The sequence below is a fragment of the Paroedura picta genome, chromosome 2 (assembly GCF_049243985.1).
Source record: "Paroedura picta isolate Pp20150507F chromosome 2, Ppicta_v3.0, whole genome shotgun sequence".
Taxonomy (NCBI): domain Eukaryota; kingdom Metazoa; phylum Chordata; class Lepidosauria; order Squamata; family Gekkonidae; genus Paroedura; species Paroedura picta.
Window position 1 is genome coordinate 44,965,958 of NC_135370.1, and position 22,424 is coordinate 44,988,381.

General features: G+C 44.5%; 1 protein-coding gene across 1 annotated transcript in view; it reads right to left on the reverse strand.

The window, feature by feature from the left end:
- GALNT5 (polypeptide N-acetylgalactosaminyltransferase 5) overlaps nt 1-21,014 on the reverse strand; it is a 48,199-nt gene extending 27,185 nt beyond the window's left edge. The window contains exon 1 of the mRNA XM_077320003.1: nt 19,161-21,014. Within this exon, the coding sequence (XP_077176118.1) occupies nt 19,161-20,506 (1,346 nt within the window). The 5' untranslated portion in view covers nt 20,507-21,014. The remainder of the gene's footprint in view (nt 1-19,160) is intronic.
- Between the last annotated feature and the right edge of the window lie 1,410 nt (nt 21,015-22,424).

Below are 22,424 nucleotides of genomic sequence, written 5' to 3' on the forward strand. Positions count from 1 at the left end.
TGTGGACTGGCTTCAACTTGCGGCTGATTGAGCAATGATGTGGGTATTTGTAGTCAAGCGGAGTTCTGATTCTTGATGAACAATGAAAGACTGGCTTTACGGCTCTATACCGTTTGCAAAGAAGGCCTCCTAGCCCGTGCAGAAGAAGGCAGGGGAACAGAGGGCACCTGTTAATATAGGTTCCCATTAAAAAACACAGAGGTGGTTTGTCATTGCTTTGCTCTGCAGTCTTCCTTGGTGGTCTCCAATCCAACTCCCAACCCTGCTTAGGTTCCAAAACCTAATAAGGTTGGGCTGTCCCATACCATTCCATATCCCTGTTTAGAACTGCACTATAAAAAGCTCAGAAGACAACATGCAGCTGGGCTAGAGAGTCACCTTTACAAGAGCATAACACAGCCTTTCTCAACTTTTCTACCATTGAGAAAGCCCTGAAACGTTCTCCAGGCTTCGAGAAGCCCCAGAAGTGGTGTGATGGTGCAGAATATGGTTGGGAAGCATGTCTGGGTACACGCCCACCCGGGGCCCCTCCCCTTCCCACCACCCCCACCCCGGCCCCTCACTGTCCATTTTGGGAGGAGTGGGTGAGTTAACATGACCATATATAGCTATATCACCTATGTTTAACACATTTTAAAAAATATACTAAAAATTAGCTCTCACGCATTCAGGAAAGCCTTCCAGGGCCGTCAATAGTTACTTGCTCAGCTGGTTGTTTCTTTTTCTCTTTCTTTTTCTCTTTTGTAAGCGCTTATATATAACAAAAATAAAAATAATATTAAAAAAAGAAACCCCAGGGTCTCATGAAACCCTGGCATAACCCTGGCATACTCAGACACTTAAGGGAACTTAAGTTTCCTTAACAGGGGGTCAGAGATTTCCACAAATTCCCCCCTCACAGTTCAAACTTCCATTTAGCCACTGTACTGTTCTTGGGAGTGCAATGATTCTCAGGATAAAAAGATTCATGGAGCTCAGTGGGGGAGCCAAGGTTTGAGACAAGGCAAAATTATATTGTGTAGTCCCTTTTAAACAGACGTACTTCATGAAACACACAGATATTTTGCTTGAATGCTTGATACTTGCTATGGTCCTTCTTGCTGGCAGCTATCAGTTCTTATGCCTAGCCAATAATTTCTTTTAAAAAACAAGCAACGGCACTTACTGCTTCTGCCAGTTTTTGCACTTAAGACACGGCCTGCTTTCGCAGCACAAACTGGGTGGCCAGCACTGTCCTGAAACACCAAGGCCCACAAATGATTTTTCCAGAGGAATAACATTTAACAGGGCTTGGCAACTGGAGTATGTTATAATGAACTGGAACTCCGGAGAACTGAAAAATACTATTGAACAGAGGCCCTGGGAAACTCAGAGGCTGATTGCAATGGGAGTAATTAGTCTCTCCTCAGTAGAAAAGGCATTCAACAGCTACTTAAGAGAAGGGCTTCCCTGACAGAGACAACTTTGCCCAGGAATGTGGGGCAGATAATCACTGCTGCTCTCTGCCTCCGATTTTCATCTCTGACGCAAACTGCAGCAGTCGATTGCTCTGTAACATGTAAAGGGAATCCACAAAACCACATTTTAAGCTGTGGGTTGACTCAATCTTGGAAGCCCTCAGCTTGCAAGACCAGAGCAAGGCTGTTAATGATAGGACGTTTGGGAGGTCATGAATTCACAGGGCCACCATAAATCAGAAGCGACTTGGTGGCACTTGACGCACAACCATGAAAGAACTGCAATTCTTCCTTAACGCACTGAAGAAAACTATTTGGGTAGAAGGGAATGAACTGTTGTCGTATTTGGTTATGGCATCTGCCAAAGGCTGGGATTGCAATCACGCCTCAGTCATTTAGGTGACCCTTAGCCAGCCGCTCTCTCTAAGCCTAATTTACCTCGCAGTGTTGTTGCGAGAGTGAAATGGACAGTGGACAACCCTGTTTGCTGCTCTGACTTCTTGGAGGGAAAGTAATGTAAAAACATAACAGACAGGTAAGAGCCAGCAAACAGCATGCTGTACTTGAACAGGGGAAACCAAAGTTCAACTCTCCAGTCAGTTCACCGTGTAGCTATGAATGACTGTCGTGAAGTTAGTTTATTAAATATGGTATAAAGCCAGTCACTCTAAAAAGATACAGAAGGTATAAGATAATAATAAGAAACATATCTGTATTGTTAATAAAACACACTATTAAATAATCCAAACCATATAAATCCAAACCATTTCCCAATAAAATAGAATCCAAACCATTTTCAAACCATATTAAAACCATTTTAAGATAAAACTAGATTCCTGTTCAGTAGGGACAAGGTAGATGGATCAACATAGGTAGATGGATCCAAGGTAGATGGATCAACATAGCACTTTCCTTTATTTTCACATGCAACTGACATGGGCTAATGCCTGTTGCACAGAATTTAGCTACAAACAATGGCATTGCCTTGCCATAAGAGAAACCTAGTTTTTTTCCTGGTCAGTAATGCCATGGACATCCTTAAGCAGGGGCGGTATTAACTTGGAGGGAAGTTCCGTATAAAAAGAACATGTTCTAATGATTCCTACTCACCCTGCCCACACAGACATAGCCTCTCAGTCCTTGGGATATTCTTGAAACGTTCTTCCAACAATGCAAAAGGGAAGGCATCACTCCTTGCTAGAGTAAAGGCCCTCCTTTGGTTTTTGATTTCCAAAGAGAATAGATAATCAGCTGGAGCTTGAATATATCTAGAGCTGGGGGGGGGGGATTTCAGACAGCATGAAAGGTCAAGCTGACACTTCTTTGGTGCTAGGATTGCCATTTCGGGATTGGGAAATTCCTGCCATTTCTTCCAGGGGGACTGCTTTCTGTTATCTAGAGATCTATTGTAATTCCAGGAGATCCCAGGCCCTGCCTGGAGTTTGGCAACTCAATCTTGTATACACTATACTATCTTTGAGATGCCTGCTCAAAATGTATCTTTTTATCTTTCCAGCTTTCTTCAATGATTTGCTTGTGTCCCGAGGTCTGCTTTACGGATACTTTTGCTGCTTATGTCCCTGGGCTTGTTTTAATGGTTTATTGTTTTTATACTGAAAATTTAGTATTTTATTTTTAAGTCACTCTGAGCAGCACTTTGCAAAAAAAAAAAAAAAAAAAGGCATCAAGACATCTCAACTGAGGTAGGTCAGATTCTCAGCTATGAGTCATCATCTAATATAGTGGTCCCCAATCCCCGGTCCAGGGACCCGTACTGGTCTGTGGATCAGTCGGTACCTGGTTGCTGCTCCTCCTCCTCCTCGTCCTCCCCGGCTGCTGTCTCGGGGGTTGCCCTCAGTAAAACTGTCAAGCGCTGACTGGTCCCCTGTGATAAAAAGGTTGGGGACCACAGATCTAATACATTGGGAATGTCAGTGGATCTAGTAATTAAGCTAAATTTACAACAGGCCCAAAACATCTTAAGGCAGAAGATCAAAGATATAGGCCAGCAAGAGGACATAAGTAATTTCCCTAATTCTCTAGCATCAGATAGGAACAAATATGTAACAGCTCCAGCCACCTATCTGTATAACCTAGGGAACAATTAAGAAGAAGAGTTGGTTCTTATATGCTGCTTTTCTCTACCCGAAGGAGGCTCAAAGCGGCTTACAGTCGTCTTCCCTTTCCTCTCCCCACAACAGACACCCTGTGAGGTAGGTGAGGCTGAGAGAGCCCTGATATCACTGCTCGGTCAGAAAGGTTTTATCAGTGCTGTGGTGAGCCCAAGGTCACCCAGCTGGCTGCATGTGGGGGAGTGGGGATTCAAACCCAGCTCACCAGATTAGAAGTCCACACTCCTAACCACTACACCAAGCTAGAGAATTGCTTTCACTCTTGCCAGATGCTCAGCCTGCCTACAGCAGTACTGGAGGGTTGATATACTATGCCCTGTCTCAGAAATCAGGTAGAAACAAGGAGCATTTTTTACTCCACTACCCCATATATAACATGTTACGAGATAAAATAATACAAACTACATTAGAGAGGTAGTTTGATCTGACCGCAAAAGAAAAGTTGAATACACTTTTAAATGCTGAGAACCCCCAAATCACCCTATGTACTGCCAAATTCTGTGCTGCTACAATTAAGACATGCAAAAATTACATGGGGCAATAAATCTCGGGTACAGTTTTATAAGTTTACAACTTTTATACAAATATTTGTCTACTTATTATTATATGATTCTTAGGTTAACTAATTAACTAATATAGTCACATTTTATCTCTCACCATGGTACCACTGCGTTTATTGTACTTGTCTAAATGACTGCAAATAAAGTGTTCGTTTGTTTACTTCTTGGGAAAACCCAGAAGTCACACACCAGCTATTCACTACTTTGGGGTTTTCCTGGAAGTAACATTGTTCTGTTACTAATGGCTCCCCCTCCCCCGCCATGTTCCTAGTCTCCCATTGGTCGCTAGGCTGGGCAACATAAGTTCCAATGGTGCTAGTGGTTTCGGAGGGGAACGCATGCAGGAGTATCCCGAGAACTACATTTCTTTCGATATGTAGGATGTTCTAAAGTAACATAAAAAGCCTAATGAGATTTGGGATCAATTCATACTTGGCAAAAGACCAGAGTGTGTGCATGAACCTTTACAAATTTCAGTGCTATTATTCTTGTTTTTAGTAGAACAATATAGTGGGACAATTAGAATTCATTAAGCTGTCATTTCATTGTTTTCTGGTAAATGGTTTGTGTTTGGAAAACAAATAGGTGAAATGATTCTAAATGGATTTCTAGTGCACTCTAGTGGAAACAATCTGGAAGTTCTCAAAACTTGTAACAGTTTTATTCACTGTTGGTTGTCCACACTGTTCTCATTGTGGTATTTTTCACAGCATACACTTCCTTGAAACTCAGAGAAACAAGCTGACTATAAATGAGGTATATATGTTAATAACAAATCTCTCTGTTTTAAATATGTTATTCAAGAACTAAGAGAAAATATAAAAATGAAAACATCACTATCATCATCATCACTAAACATAATAAAGCTCAATTTGATAACTCACCTACCCGATTGGCCCTCCCTGGGTAGTACCACTAATAGAAATAGAGAGCACTCTGCTAATAAGGGCCAATCAGGTCCAATTGCACTCTGCCAATGAGGGTCAATCAAGTCAAATTGCGTGTAGACAACTCACTCCCTACCTGATTGGCCCTCCTTAGGGGTTTGCCACTAAGAGAGAGACACACACACAGAAAGAGCACTCTGCCAATGAGGACCAATCAGTTCAAATTGCACTCTACTAATGGGGGTCAATCAAGTTAAATTGCATGCAGAAAAAACCTCTACCCTGGGAATGTTTACTCATGAGTAAGTCATGGTCCTCAGTCAAGAATGGCCCACCCTGGTAGTTTAGCCCCAATCAGGAGGCAGCCCTCAGCCAGGAAGGGCTTAATAAGGCTCTCTGCCTCCAACTTCCTGCTGGGTTTCAGAAGTTCACTGGGTGAAAGAAAACCAGTCTCAGAGCATGTTCTGCTCCCAGTAAGTTGCCCTGACCTCCTGGCCTCTTTCAACTCACCTTCTGGAGGCCCAGAAATACTCCCCCTGTTGGCAGTCTGGTACCAAGGGCAGCCAGAAAAAGCTTCTGCTCTGATAATGTTTACTCATGAGTAACTCATGTGAGATTTGAAATCTGAGAACGGAGGGATGCTTTGGGAGTAACTATCCCAGGCAATTGCAACAGGGAATATAATGTTGATGTGGGTGGGACTGGGAAGATTTCCAGCAAATCCCTGGGTCCCAACTGGAGAATGGCTTCCTGCAACCTCTCTGGGGCACAGTGCCACAGAGTTACACTCTCCCAAGCAAGCCCTTCCATCTCCAGGAGCCTAGAGATGAGCTGTCATTGCACAGTCTCCCCTCCAAAACTGCCATTTTCCCCCTGGGGAGCTGATCTCTATAGTCCAATTCCAGGAGATTTCCAGCTGGAGGTTTGTGATGCCTGTCAGGAGTGTTTCTTCTGGTTTGGAGGCGAGGCCTCAAGAGTCCCAGGGTGGGCAGGAGCTTTTGCTGTGTAGCCAGCTCACAGGTTGACCACAGTGCAGATGTGCATCCTAGCACCCGTAGTTTTCCTGCGTGCAATGGGCTTTGCCTCTAGTTAAACATAATACTCTAGCAGCAGGAATAATGACTAAAATGACTATTCCGTGTTGACATTAAAGAGAGTGTACATGGAACACTCTGACCATGTTGGTGACAGCCAACCAGAAAGTCAATGCTTTCAACAGGGCCCTTTTTTTTAAAGGAAGGGAGATGTTTTGATGACAGCTGATGGAAAGGGATATTTTTTTTCTCCTTGAAGAAGAACCCAATATATCAAACCAAGGGCCTCTCTTAATTGTTGTGCAGATAAATTGGGACTTTGAGGGAGGAAGACCATATCTGAGCTGCAGGATGGGGCTAAAACATGGGCTAAAAGCCTTCTACCTTAGTTCTGTAATTTCTTTTCCATGCTGTGATAGACAGCACCTGGGAGAGGAGGATCTGAGCACTGTAGGTAAAGAGGAATTAGAAAAGCCTCACTAGGCTGTATGAGCTCTGTGATTGCAAAGGCACAGCTGAGTGTAAGTTGTTATACTGGCTGTGGGCTGGAGGGTGATTAGCTCAGTCAGAGCTGAGTCTGAGATGGCCCAGAGAGAGAGAAGTTTGCCAGTTCCTTAGCTGAAACACTTCTCTAAGGAGATTCTCTAGTGAAGAGACAGATACTGTGTCTGGTCAATAAAAGCAGTCATTTGGCAGAGAGAGAATTTGGGAATACAGATGTTTGCTCCCAATTTAAGCCCAAGTGTGAGGTGAAACCTTCTAAGAAAGGGAAGGTGGGACCCTGCTAAGTTGTATGGGGAGACTAGGTACTTTCCCAAAGTATGTGTCTATGAAGTAGAGCTCTATTCACCTCAGAAGGTAGTGGAATACTGGTCCGTCCAGGAAAGTAGAATGTTGTGGCGCAAACTGAGTGTCCAGTTTTTAAGAACTAAGGAAGTTCAGGTGAACGCCAAAGACTAAGATCAAAGTAAAACTCAGGTGTTTGGGAAATAAACCTCTCAGTTTAAAAAAGGAAATATCTCAATTTAAACAGAACTTTAACATAAATAAGAAAAACCTTTGAAGCACTAAGGACAGTCTGTAACTTAAGAACCATAAACTGTAAACAATGGATTTGTAAAAAGAAAAGTGTTTCCTCCATTCCTACTATGCAGAATGGGCTTCAGAGATGGACAGGGACCATTCTTTTGGAGGAAAAATTTATCTCACAGTGGGAAAGAGTAACAAAATGATGAAATGTTTGTTTTGTTCTTGACTGTATTCAGCTGTGAAGATTTACACCTCATTTTTCTTACAAATACAAAACAGACAGTGACTAGGGAAGTTTTTAAGAAGATTATAGCCCATTACACATGTACATCTTATTGCAGATTTTCAGAATAGTAAACCTTTAGATTTCATTTTGGATTCTGTCTTACACACCATTCTTTTTGCTCTGGTATATTTATTCTGCAGCTACATTTTTTAAAATGCACTTTTCCAAACTGTGGGGGGACGTCACTTGTTATATGTGAGGGTGGCATCCAGTTTTTTTTGTGGTTCAGGTTTTGTACATGCCTTTTAGCCTTAGTTTGTTGAATGAAAGTGAATAGACAGGAATGCAGACAAAGGGGGAAAACCCAATGCTGAAGCTGAAACTGAAACTGACCAAACTTTTTACAAAAAAAAAGAAAAAAAAAAAAGAACAAGCAACTTGAAAGCTCCATTTTCCATATTACCCATATTACCCAGCTGCTGTGTTGTTGGCAGATGTGAAAAATGGGAGAATCACACAATCTCATAATATGAAGGAATATGTTGATTTTACAGAAGGCGTGGTAGAACCTATTAGCACTGCAAGCCAGTATGCACTGTGTGCATGTGTGCCTGTGACAAGTTTGCTGCAACTCCATACTTGCAGAGGACTGCAATTTGTATGGAGGAAGAAGCAGAAGCTCTGGAGAACTTCTAGCAGAATCTCTGGAGAACTTTTAAAATCTTGTGCCACCAAAGTGAAAAACAAATGGGGTGGGAGTATTTTTCCTGATACCCTAGTGCAGTTGCATAGTAACGCTAATTTCTTGCCCTTCCTTGCAAATTTGTGTGGTTTTCTCTCTGTGATTCTCTAATTTGATCCTAGACACCAGTTGTTACCGTGGAAGTTTTTAAGATTGCACTCTGTCCTCCAAATGGATCAATCCCACATTATTCTTCAATTTGGCAGTTTACAGAAAGTCCATGTGGTTCAGCGGCCATTTTAATGTTAGGTTTCTGGAGACTGACAAAATAGCCTACCCTCCCAACTTTGTTCACTAAAACATTAAAGGGAAAAACATTTAAAAGAGCTAGGCTTTCCATCCCAGTCTCTCTCTTTCCATCTCATGTCCATTTTATTCCACACTGACAATTCCTCCCTCTTTATTTTGTTTCATGTACTGCTGAACTCCCCCCCTTTTTTTTCTTTTTTTCTTTTTTGCACTGGGGACACTGCTGTTTACCTGCTCTCTGATCCTCCTTTCAAGTAAATACCAGCAGGGAACTAAACCTAATGTAGATCCTTTAAAACTGTCCCCCTATCTTCCCCCTATCTTTGTTTAATTCAACAATCTGAGACTAGTGATTGTCTCATATCACCCGACTCATGCCACTTGTCAAAAAATTAAAAATTAACAAAAGGGGGAAATGGAGTTTGTATACTTATGAAATGGGGTGGAAAGCAAAAGATCAGAGTGGGCAGAATGACCTTGATGTAGGTAAATGAATGACCTTCAAGGGACATCTGAGGGAGTCTGTTTTGAATTACCTCCATCTTGGAAGCAAAACAAGGGGGTAACTGGCACAACCACATTCTCAGAAAAACCAGAGAAAAGTGACCAGAACATGAATTAAGTTCTGAAGGAGGAAAATCAATGCAGATCAACAAAGAAAACCTGACAGACATGCATGGTTAAAGTGAGGGGAAACACCTGTGCACAACAGGCCCACAATACAAGAGATTCAGAGTCCAGTAGCACCTTTAAGACCAACAAAGATTTATTCAAGGCGTGAACTTTCGAGTGCAAGCACTCTTAGTCAGACTAAGAGTGCTTGCACTCGAAAGCTCACGCCTTGAATAAATCTTTGTTGGTCTTAAAGGTGCTACTGGACTTTTATTGTGCTACTTCAGACCAACATAGCTACTCATTTGAATCAATACAAAAGACTGTTAGGGATAGCATTTTTGGTACCAGTGAAAGGAATCAAACTGGTATACTGCGAATTCTGGCTTTGGAAATTCCTTAAAGTGGAACTAGAGAACAATGACAAATAATGTCACAACAATATCAATTTTATCCATTTTCACATTCTAAATTAACATGAGTCAATCCAGACCTAAACATTGGGAATTCTTTTTTTTAATGGAAGGCATGGACTGATGGGGGATTTTTACATTAGACCAATTGACAAACTAAGAGGATGAGTTTTTTGTCATTTTCTCAGCAGAGATCTCTATATTTGCTGATGGGCAATAGTTACAATTACAACATCTGTTTATATTTGAATATGGCCCTACAGCATTGGGTATTTCAGAGTCCCCCATGTTCCTGAAAACACTAATTGAATCTATGCAGAAAACAAAACCTAGGATCTTTGTTAATATCTCATGTAGATTAATGAATCTGATATGCAGAATCTCATGAATAAATGGAATAAGAAGTTTTGTTGTCAACATCTTATGAAGAGGAAATTATGCTGCAGGATGCACACTTATTGCTTTGAGAGGGCTTACAAAGAAAGTGAAGGCTAAACAGAAGGAGATAGAACCAGGGGAAATAAATTATTTTCATTTATGTTTGAAGCCACCAAAAGTATCTGAGCATTTACTCAGGAGTAGCAGCATATTAGCAATTCCAATGTGTGTAGCATATAGGAATGAGAATTATGTTGAAAGCTCACAGACCTAAAAAAGTAACAGAAAACTAAAATAACAGCCATGCACCCCTGGAGATACAGTTCACTTCTCCTGAAATAACTTATGTGCAAATGAAGGATACAATTTCATTGCTAGAGGCAACCCCATCAATTGCTTTCCTCTCTAAAGAACCAAACTATGTAAAATCACTCTGTATCAGAGAATAGCACATTCTTTTATAATGACAAGATTCTAATTTCAAGGAGAACTGTACATTACACTATTTTTATGCACTTTTTATTTTTGTACAGATTGGAGACACTTTAAAAATGCAGCTTACAAAGCTGTTCTTTCCTATCATCATGTGTAATAAAAGTCTCTGAATACTGAATGGCCACTGAATGATTGCAAAGCTTTGAACATAGTCCACCAAGTCTATCAAGAAGGAACAGCAAGATACCCTTAGATTTGAAGAGCTAACAATTTTCTTGCCTGTTGCAATGAATTTGTTATTATGATGGCATGGGAGTAAAAAAAACCAACAGAACCAAAGAGCTGGGTCATGCCTGAGTCTTCCCTGCTTGAGCAAAAGTCTGAAGGAAAAAACATTTATCAACTTCTGTCTGCAATTCAATGGTAGATTTAATGATTGCCTCTACTATGCCCCCCAAAGCACTGAAGTCATCAGAGGAAAATCTGGTCAGGATGCCCCTGAAAGAGGCGAGATTGGCCCCAACCAGAGCCAGGGCCTTTTTGGCCTTGGCCCTGGCCTAAAGAGCAGCATGATAGAGCAGCAGATATCTGCATGATAGAGCAGCTCCACCAGGCCTATGGTTGAAGACAGTCAGAGCAACCTCACTGCTGGCCTCACTGCCTCTTCAGGAAGGTCTGGAAATCCCCCCACCAGCTTAGTGAAGGAGGCTGAAATGATGTAGTATATGATTTTTTTAATGACTTACTGGTTTTTAAAGATTTGATTGTTTTAACCTATACTGTCACCACCCTGAGCTACCAGGAAGGGTGGGATATAAGAATAAGTTTATTATCATTATTAAAAGGACCTTCACTCCCTCATATCTTCAACTGGATCTTGAGAACATCTTACCAAAGAGCTCCCTGCACAGTCCTCATCTTTCCGAACTGCTGGCGCTATAATCGAGAAAAGATGCAGACTGATACCTGGGAAGCTCACCTTCTCATGGTAAGAACATAAAAACCAAAGAAGATCCATGCTGAATCAGATCAGTGGTCCACCTAGTTCAGTGTCCCTGTTTTGTACTTATGTATTTTATACTGCTGATGTTTTATATGGTTACAGCCTACGTGTGCACACAATAAATTCAATAACTTAACTTATCCAGTGTCCTGTCTCACGTACTGGTGCATTAGTTACTATGGAGGGCCAGCATCAGGGCACAGAGGCCAAAGCCTTCCCTTGAGGTTCCCAGAGGTTTAGTGCCTCTAAATGAGCAGGTAATCTTTTAACCTTTTGGAAGACTCTGTCTGTGAATTCAAATGACTGCATCAAAAAAGTTCTCTTGTGGTCAGTGTAAAAGATAAAAGACTTTCTTTCACAGAGGGCAACACAGGGCCAATTTAGGGCTAGTTTCATGTCCAAAATATTTAGTAAGAATAACTCTAGGAGGTGTGACCATGTCAGCCCTCTACGGTCGAAATAAAGAATCTTTTGGCTCCTTAAAGACCAACATATTTATTATGGCAAAAGATAAAGCTACATCTCCAAAAATTTGCTCTAGTTCCCATTACTTTTTAATAGATTTGCCGGCTCCAAGTTTGGAAATACCTGGATATCTAGGGGTGAAACCCAAGGAGGTGAAGGTCTGGGGAGGGAGGGACCTCAGTGGTGTATAATGCCGTAGAGTCCACCCTCCAAAGGTGTATAATGTCATAGAGTCCACCCTGCAGGTGAACCGATCTCCAGCTACCAGCCAAAGGCTGGCAATCCTTGTTTTTAATGTACTATGACGGGGGTCGTCAACCCCCGGTCCGCGGCCTGGTAGCAGGCCGCCGGCAGCCACGCCGGCCTCCCCCCCCCCCGCAGTGAGAAACTCACCAGGCCGCGAAAGAAGCGGACACCAAATCAGCCGCTTCGCTTGCGGCCCGGCTAGCTTCTTGCTGCTACGGGGGGGGGGGGAGGCAGGCGCGGCTGCTGGCACGCCGGCGGACACAAACATGCATGTGTGGAGCTGCCGCACATGCGCGTTTTCACCACCAGGGGTGCATGCACAGCGCCCGGGCCACCGGCTCTTCCCATCAAAAGGTTGGGGACCACTGTACTATAAGACTTTTTAGATGTTGAATAGGGGTGGTAATTTAGTAGAGGGATAGGTGCAATCGTTGCTTTATGAAATCTAAGTGTAACACTAATACCGGTCTATTTGTTGTCTGTGGTCTTGGCTAGGGATGGACACGAACCAACTCACAAACTAAAGTTCACAATTAACTTGGGCTGGTTCGTAGTTTGCAAAGTCAAGTTCATGAACCTTCAATAAACTTTCAAGCTGTTCATGGGGGTTCCTGTTTTTAAGAGAGCATAGACATTTCCAGACACTCTCTGCTCAATCCAAATGTTTACATAACTTGGAGGGCATGTGGAGGAGGGAGGGAAAGATCCCCTGCATTTTTGATGTCTCTACTTTGCACAGGATCTGTCCTATACAGTCCTGAACCTGCATGCAAGCTAGAAAAACTACATTTGCAGGGGGTCTCCAGCTCAATCTCCTCTACTTGCCCTCCAAGTTAATTTCCCGAGGATGCAAGTGAGGGACAGGATATAAATCAAACAATAAATAAATAAATAAACCGAACTATGTCATGCTATTGCACATTCATCCAATTTTGGGCAATACTCCTGGAGTTATTTATAATCCATTTTTGTTTTCACAATCGTGAATAATTTATCATCTCCAATTCCAGATGATTTAAAAAGAAAGAGCATCATTCCCAATACTGCTCCAGGTAGAACACTACTTATTTCCTTCTATAGTCTACCTTCTCAGTGAGATTCAAGGCAGATTACACTGTGCAGGTCAATACAATCATTAGGACAAAACAAATTATTACTTTCTGCTTCCCGTCCTTTAACCAATTTTAATCTATGAGAAGATCCATCATTTTACTCAGTTTGCTCAGAAATTTTGTGTGTGTGTGTGAAAGATCTTGTCAGAAGTCTTCTGGAAGCCCAGGTTCAAAATATGTTTTCCATGTAGTTAACAAGTCCTTACTAGTGTTCGCTTTGGCTTTGAGAAAGTACCAGACTTACAATCAACTAAAGGGTTTGGGTAAACTGTAAAAACCAAATAAGAGAGGAGACTCAGCTGTCAAACACAGCTCAGAGTGCCACTAAAAAAGCAACATGCTCTTGCAGATTTAGGGTGCAACATACTTCCAACTGCAGTCAATTAATTAGATTCAGGTTTGTACCCTTGTCTTTAAGGCACTGAGCAATGTGCAATTTCTGTCCCAAGGACAATGAAGATATCTAATGGCCAAAGGAGACATAATGGAGTTGGATCCAGCCTAAATTTTCAATTGAACAATGTATAATTGTTGTCCCAAGGACAATGAACATATTTCGGAGGACCTGAGGGCCCTGACGGAACTATTATGGAGCTCTTCCGCCAGGTATTTGGTTGGGGCCAATGAACATCTGGACAGCTTGATGACCATCTTAAGCTCCCTCTATACCAGTGGTTCTCAACAACGGGGTCGTAACCCCTTTGGGAGTTGAATGACCCTTTCACAGGGGTCGCAGCAGGGCAAGCAGCTTGGCCGAGGGGGGCAGCATGTGCACAACAGCCTTGCAGGGTAGATCAAGATAGATTGTTCATCTGTCTGGAGCAGCGGAAAAGAGTGAGATCGGCATGGTGGGACAAGAGGCTGAACTGAGAAACCCTGGAAAAAGACCAATTTATATACAATCATGAACAAAGGATCTTCACGCCATTGGTCAGTTTCGGTTTAATTTCTGTGAAAGAACACTTGCATAATTTTATGATTGGGGGTCACCATAACATGAGGAACTGCATTAAAGGGTCGCGGCATTAGGAAGGTTGAGAACCACTGCTCTATACTGATACCTCCCCTGCCCCCAAAACTGAGTTTCTCTAGAGCTGCCACACAGTGGGTAGGATTGTTTTATTGTGTTTTAATTGCTGCTTTTACATATTTTATATATACATATCTGTACACAGCCCGTGGCGCCACGGGCGCCACGGACTGAATAAAAGAGTAAGGGGTAGTGGGGAGGAGTTAGGGCGGGACCGGTCCGGGATAAAAACTCGGATTGGCCCCTCCAAGTGTCCATCCCGCCCGAAGCAGGCAATGGGGAGCCGCGCAAAGCGCGGCTCCCCATTCCCTGCTTCACCCGCACAGCCACAGGTGAGCGGTCCGCCGCGCCGCCTTCTCCCGGCCGCCGGAGCGGCTTCGCGGCTTCGCGGCTTCGCGGCGTCTACGATGCCGCGAGGCCGCTCCGGCGGCCGAGAGAAGGCTTGGGGGAGCTTCAGGGGCGGGTGGGCCTTGCCGGGTGGCCCTGCGTCAAACCGCTGCCTCCGCTGCCGCTCAAGCCGCCGCCGCCTCCGCCGCCACTCAAGCCTCTCTGCAGAAGATGGACGCCAGCAAGAAGACGCCGCAACGAGTAAGTGATCTTTTACTCTTCCCCAGCCTCCTAGCGCCCATTGTATTTAGGATACAATGGGCTTTTTTACTAGTGTATAATATAATATACATATAACATGTTGTGAGCCGGCATTGCCAGGAGGGGTGGGATATAAATTCAAAAATAAATAAATCTAATGGCCAAAGGAGACATAATGGCTTAGATCCAGCCTAAATTTTCTATCCGTGGAAAAAAACTTTCCTACCTCCTGCATCATACTGATCTCCAAAAAATGCTGCTTGAGGAGATAGGGGGGTCGATACCGCCCCCCCCCCAAACAGCACAGAGGGGTCTGCAGTGGGAAGCCAGAATCTGTGGATAATGCCAGCTTAGACTGGCTTCAACCCATGGTGGTTTCTGCTTTACATTTGTTCAGCCCTCGCCACTTGTCAGAGACAACTATTCTGTGTAAAAATGCCCTAGTTAACAGTGGTGTCAGGTATCTGGCCTGAATTAATGTTTCCCAAGCCTGAGTTGCACATTAAGGTAAATCAAGCTCCCTGAGTAGCATTTTTCTTAAAATGCAGAACTTTTCTTTGAGGGCTCCCAAGCAAGACTCCCAAACAAGATCGTGGCAACCTGTTTCAACAGCAAATCATGCATCCAATGGAAAAGTTACTACTTAAGATTAGGGGAACCTCTCAATATGTAGTATAAGTGGGCTGCTACAAAAAGCTGATATTGTTCCAAATCAATCCCCTACTGCCTGCCCTCTGCAAGCTTTAGTTTCATTCATACAGCTTGCTCTATTAGTGCAAAATTGAAAGAGGTGGGCAGATGCCACTTTCCTGTTAAAGCCACACAGCTTCATTTTACTACTTCATTCTACTACTACTACTACTAGCACTACTACTTCACTACGACTTTACCACTACTTTACTACTTTACTATTATTTCACTACTACTTTACTAATACTTTACTATTACTACTTCAGATAGTGTTAACTTCCATGAAACTAGGATGTCATAAATGCAGGATATATAAATAACTACTTCTTCTAACAAGGAGTTTTGGAATACAGACAAAACATCTCATCCTAGATAGAGAAAAAGGTGATATTAAGGAGGGATGCCTAGCAGATAAAATAAAAACACATTAAACTCAACAGCATCCAAATAAGAACAAAAGAACACTATGTCAACAATATGCTAATGCTAAGTGAAACAGAAATACCATGACTACTATTACCACCACGACTACTTCACTATAATTACTACAACTTCACAATGACTTTACCAATACTTTACTACTACATCACTATTGCTTCACTATCACTTTACTACCAGTTTACTACTACTTCACCATTACTTTACTACCAGTTTACTACTACTTCACCATTACTTTACTACCAGTTTACCGCTACTTCACTATTACTTTACTGCCAGTTTACCACTACTTTACTATTACTTTACTACTGCTTCACTATCACTTTACTATTACATTACTACTTCAGATAGTGTTAACTTCCATGAAACTAGGATGTCATAAATGCATGAGTCGCTTTGTAATGCCAGAGGTATGCAATGGAATTAGAACACCCAATATTACAAATGTCTATAAACAAAATCCAAATGTTGTGGGCTCTACTCAATTAAATCTTTTGCAGGAATGTGTGTCAAGCTTTTAAGGTGACACAAGATTCCAATGTGAAGAAACAAATTTTGTGGTGGGACTTCTAAAACTGCTGGATCAGAACTGTAAAAGTTGTGCGGCAACAGTGGATTGTGAATGGAACAAGATTAGTAAAGTAGTAGTGAAATAATAGTAAAGTAGTAAAGTAGTGGTAAAGTTTTAGTGAAGTAGTAGTGCTAGTAGTAGTAGTAGTAGTAGTAGTAGTAGTAGTATAAGGCATAGGGCAGGCAGTAGGGGATTGATTTGAATTGGAACAAGATTGTGTGGAGCACAACAAATTGTGGCAAGTTCTTAAAGAGATGGGAATACCAGAGCATCTTATTTGTCTCTTGAGAAATTTATATGCAGGTCAAGAAGCAACAGTGAGAACTGAACATGGAATCACTGATTGGTTCAAAATTGTTTTGTTAGAAAGGAGTTTGGCAAGGCTGTATACTGTCGCCTTGCCTATTTAACTTGTATGCGGAGCACATCATGAGAAAGGCGGGATTAAAGGAGTCACAAATTGGGATCAAGATTGCAGGGAGAAATATCAACAAGCTCAGATATGCAGATGATACCACTCTAATGGCAGAAAGTGAAGAGGAACTAAAGAGCCTGTTGATGCGGGTGAAGGAGGAGAGTGCAAAAGTTGGCTTGAAACTCAACATCAAGAAAACAAAGATCATGGCATCCGGCCCTCTCAATTCCTGGAAAATAGATGGAAGAAATTGAGCTAGTGACAGATTTTATTTTCCTGGGCTCCAAGATCACTGCAGATAGGGACTGCAGCAAAGAAATTAAAAGACGCTTGCTCCTGGGGAGGAAAGCTATGGCAAATCTAGACAGCATCCTAAAAAGCAGAGACATCACCCTGCCAACTAAAGTGCGTTTAGTCAAGGCTATGGTATTCCTAGTTGCAATGTATGGCTGCGAAAGTTGGACCATAAGGAAGGCCAAGCGTCAAAGAATTGAGGCATTTGAACTCTGGTGCTGGAGAAGACTCTTGCAAGTCCCTTGGACTGCAAGGCGAACAAACCGGTCAGTCCTAGAGGAGATCAGCCCTGACTGCTCCTTAGAAGGCCAGATCCTGAAGATGAAACTCAAATACTTTGGCCACCCCCCTGGAGAAGAGTCTAATGCTGGGAGCGATCGAGGGCAAAAGAAGAAGGGGACGACAGAGAATGAGGTAGCTGGATGGAGTCACTGAAGCAGTCGGTGCAAACTTAAATGGACTCCGGGGAATGGTAGAGGACAGGAAGGCCTGGAGAATCATGTTCCATGGGGTTGCGACTTTGCACCTAACAACAACAAAGCAAGACTCTCAAAGAAAGCGCCAATGTGAAGTACAAAAACAGGATAATGTTTTTTTCCCCCAATTGTGTTTGTCAGTGCAATGGCCAGGCGAACTTTACAACATGTACCCCGCAGTAAGAAAAACTTTCAGACTTCAAAATGCACTTCAATATCTTTGTCAGTAAAGCAGGAATTGGTTTGCTGTAGGATGGTGTGGACTAAAACTCAAGAGTCTACATCAGTTCCTGGATGTTTGTAGTCCCCAAGTAGCCTATCCCAGTTGGTACACACCAGCATACCTCTGTAATCAATCACCAGATTGTACTTTTTTATTTCCAAGGGGCTGAAAAGCAAGGTTGTATGGACAGGAATTTTGCTCCCGGATTTTATTCTCAAAGAGGAAATCCTTGTTCTCCAGTTAAGGCTACAGATACAGCTGTTCCTTTCAGACTGTTCAGCATTTCATTCAAAACTGTTTCCTTTTCAGTAGTAATATAGGCTATCCAATCTGATGGGCAATTTTCCAAATTCCCTGTGCATTCAGACATCTGCAGTAATGCTGCAATAGCTGGTCAGAGCAGGATGCAGAACTAGCTAGCTTGGGTTCAAGAAAGGCTGTATTAAGAAAACTCTGTTTAACTAAGGGGTCATCGGAATAATTTGACCAAGCCTCAGTTCCCCTCATCTTGAACATGAGACTAATAGGAACATTACACTAAAGGACTGTGAAGGAAAATGCACAGAAAGGCTGCTAAATCTTTGGGAGTGGAAAATGCTGTCAATTCACAGTCAGTAAAGGTCCAGTAGCACCTTTAAGACCAACAAAGATTTATTCAGGGTGCGAGCTTTCGAGTGTAAACACTCTTCCTCAGACACTCAAAAGCTCACACCCTGAATAAATCTTAGGTGCTACTAGACTCTGATTTTATTGTGCTACTTTAGACCGACATGGCCACCCATTTGAATCTAAGTCACAGTCAGATTATGGTAGCCCCTCATAGGTTTTCAAGGCCTGAGATGATCCGAGGTGGTTTGTCATTGTCTCTGCATAGAGGCTTCCTTGGTGGTTACTCTTCCAAGTGCTAAAAAGGGTTGACCCTGCTTAGTTTCCAAAGCCTAATGAATTAATGTGATTAATAAAAATATAGTTAAACATTGTTTGAAAGCAGAATTTTAGACCAGAAATACTTGAGTGTCATTAGCAAGCTTGAGTTTATGCAGTTTTTAAAGAAAAATAACATTCATTGGGGAAATAGCTATTTCTGTATCATAAATGCCAGGTGTTTTAAAAAGGTGAAAATTAAGCTTAATAGAGTATTATAGGCCAATGAATATGCATTATAGTGGGATTAAAGTGGGAGCTGCAGTTCTGGAAACATATATTTGACCTTTCGAAATAAGGGGGTTTGGTACATGCAAGAGGAAAAGTAAACAAATATGCCATCCAACATGAAAAGTACATAGGCCCACTCTTATGCTTCTCCTTAAAATTAAGGGGGATTTTTGGGGTGATTGTCAACATTTTCACTGCTCAAGATTCCTGACATCTAGCTCAGTGCAAAAGAAACCTTTTGATCAACGAACAATTCAAATGAGCACCAACATTTATGCTGTGAGTTGAAAAAGATCTTACCCAGAGGGTCTTGTGTCATCAATGGCTCGGTCCACTGGGATTAAATCACTAAGATAGACGTTGAAATTCCCTTCACTCCATCTTCTCTTTGCTTCCTCTTGCTTTTCACTTGGGACCACAGCAGGGCGCCCATATTGCCCCACTGCTTTGGGGTCCCTTGGGGCAATAGTCCTATCAATGGTTAACACTTTGTGAATTCGAGGCCTTTCTACTAAAGGGACTGCGCTGTGGTTTTGATTTCCTCCCTCTAACTGGTCCTTTGCCAAACTGACCTTGTGAACTTTCCCCAGTGTTGTTGCTCCAACCAGAACTGTTTTGTTATTAGCCGCTGCTCTGGTGATGTTAATCTCCTTGAGAGGCGGTTGACTTTTGCTGTCCATCACAGGCAGATTGTTTTCTATCAGTTTGTATGTAAAGTTTCCTTTGGCATCTGCTTGGCGCTCCTGCTTTGTAGGAGTCTGTGTTCCATCTTTGCTGATAAGGACCATTCCGCCTTCCACAGAAGGAACTTCCTTTTTCGCATCTTCATTTGTGGGCTGCCGGAGACCTGTCGCATTTGTTGATGCCCTCTGTTCCTCTGCTGCTTTTGCAAGGGCCACCTCTCCGACCGGTAAACCCTTCGTAGCGTTTTGTGTTTTCCCTTGCCCCCCTTTCTCATTGACTGAGACGACTGGGGTTCCCAGTACCAGAGGCCTGGCCGGCTGTTTCTCAGATCTGTTTCCAGCGGGCAACTCTTGCATTTGCCCCGCCAAAGATCCTTGCTGCACCAACCCAACTTTGAGGAGGACCTCCTTGGTCAAGGGCCTGGGGGTGACTCGGCCACCCACAGGGGCTGCGCTGTGTGTTGCCTTGACAAGCGTGTGGCTCGGAGCAGCTCTGAACGGGGTCTGCTGAAGCCCCCCAGGAAGAGCTGCCTTTGTCCCCGGTTGGCCGGTGGCGTTTGCTTCCTCGTCCTTTTCCCGCGCAGCCGAGGGCTGCAGGCTCCAGAGCCGGAGCGGGACCCCCCTGTGCAGCACCGCCTTCTTCTTGGGAGCCGGTTTCACCGTGGCGTGGACTCCCCGGCGCGGCTCCTTGCGTGCGGAGTCCTCCTCTTCCTCCTCCTGCTCCCGGCCCCTTCCCAGTCCTCGCGGGGGAAGGCCGCGCTCCTCTGGGGCCCCGCCGGGGTTCCGCGCGCCGCCTCTGCCCCTCTCGCGCCGGAGCAGCCCGTCCTTCAGGACCTGCGTGTTGATCTCGCCGAAGGAAAGGCGCAGCGCTGCCATGTCAAAGAGCAGCCAGAGGACGGAGGCGGCGAAGATCAGCGCCAGCGCGCGGCCGCTGCCGCGGAAAAGCTTCCGGAGTTTGTTCATCGCGGGCAAAGTTTCGGCCGCAGCCCCGCGCGACGCCCCCTCCCCTCACCTCACCTCCCCTCACGAGGAGGCGGCGGCGGCCCGCGCGCAGCCCCCGGGCCCGCTCGCGCCGCCTGTTGCTCCTTGCTTGCGTGGCGCTCCCCGCCAGCCATCCACGTCGCGCAGTGCCGGGCGAGGGGGAGAAGCCTCCCCACGTGGCGGCAGCGGCGCCCGCCCGGGGGTCCGGGAGGAGAGGCGCATGGCCCGGCCCCTCGGGAAGGGGGGGGGGCGTGGGGCGGGCGGCGCTCCCCCTTCGCGCTCTCCCTCCCTCCCTCCCGCCGCCGCCGCCGCGTGTAACCCAACACCTCGTCGGGCGGCCAGCGTCGGGGAGCGCGGCTCCCGCTCCTTCCCACGGGACTCGGGCGACACCCGCGATCCTTCTCGGGCTCGCCTCGCCTGAGGATTTCGCGTCGGTGTCGGAGAAGGAGACGGGAAGGCCACGTGGCGCCGTCAAAGCGAAACCTTTGGGGAGGGGGGGAGGGGTGGCCGTGCTGGTCTGAGGCGGCGGGACGGAGGGCGCGTCCGTCCAGTGGGCGCGCCGGCCTCGCGGAAGGAGACACGTGCGCACGGGGGCATTTGGGTGGGTCTGCCGCGGGACTCTGCCTGCCTTCCCGTCGCTCAGGGTGAGCCGGGGCTTGTCTGACCGTCCGCACTGACGAAAGCCCGTTTGGGAATCCGTGCGGGCAGTCTCTAAGGGGCCGCGGGGAGTTTTTGCTTGTTCGGTTTTGCTAGGACGGACTAACAGGGCTGCTCTTTTGCGATAAGAAATGGGGACGGGCTAAAAGCCGGAGCTGGCTTTCAACAAACGGGAGTCCCACAAAAAACAGTGGGGTGCATTTCAGACACTTGGGAGCAATACTTTAAAAATGAAAAGGCAGAGATCCTGCACCTTTATTAACCCTTTCCAGGCCGAAAAGCCTCCGGAAGGGGCATGAAACAACCAAGAGTACTGCAAAAAACAATGGGATGCATTACAGACTCTTAGTTTTAGAAATGCAAAACTGGCACTCTGGTGCATTTTCTGGGCAAAATGCATCTGGAACACCCCAGGATGGGCATTAAACAAACAAAAGTTTGGACCATTGTCTCCTATGATGGGAATTTATGAACAGAACTGAGAATCTTTTTTTTTCCCCTCGCCCATCTTCTTGGAACTTGGGGGAGGGGTGTCTTCAGAGAAGAGGCTCTTGCAGATACTCTGAAAATGTGGAGCCTCAAACTTCCTCCCCTCCCCCCCCCAGGCCATGAGAAGATGGAAACCTTAAAGTTGCCATTGACTTCAATGGCCAAATCACTTCAGAGACATTTGAATCGATTCGGCTGGATCCAAATCGCCTGATTCAGGCCACTCTTGAATGGTCCGAATCGGGTCCCTCTGAACTTGAAACAGTCTGAACTTTTTTATTTGTTCATGCCTACACTATATCTCATCTAAAAAGGTAAAGGTATCCCCTGTGCAAGCATTGAGTCATGTCTGACCCTTGGGGTGACGCCCTCCAGCGTTTTCATGGCAGACTCAATACGGGGTGGTTTGCCAGTGCCTTCCCCATATCTCACATACTGCATCCATATTCTTCTGGGAAATCACAGAGGCAAAATAGGTACTGAGCCTTTCTGCTTTCTCTGTCCTCTGTCAGTTTCTCCATCTTCACCCAACAGCAAGCCTATTGCCTCGTTTCTTATGTTTGCTCCTCACATAACTGTTATAGTGGGCTTCCGTCACGCCCTGCTTTAGCCTCTCCGATGGCTGACCTACAATGCCTAATAACCTGCAGGTAGTCTTCTTTAAAGGTCTGTCCATTTCTTGAACATTTCCTTTTTCTTCCTTAGCTCCTCCTGAAGTTCTCTGTTCATCCAAACAGGCTTCTTGGATCCCTCA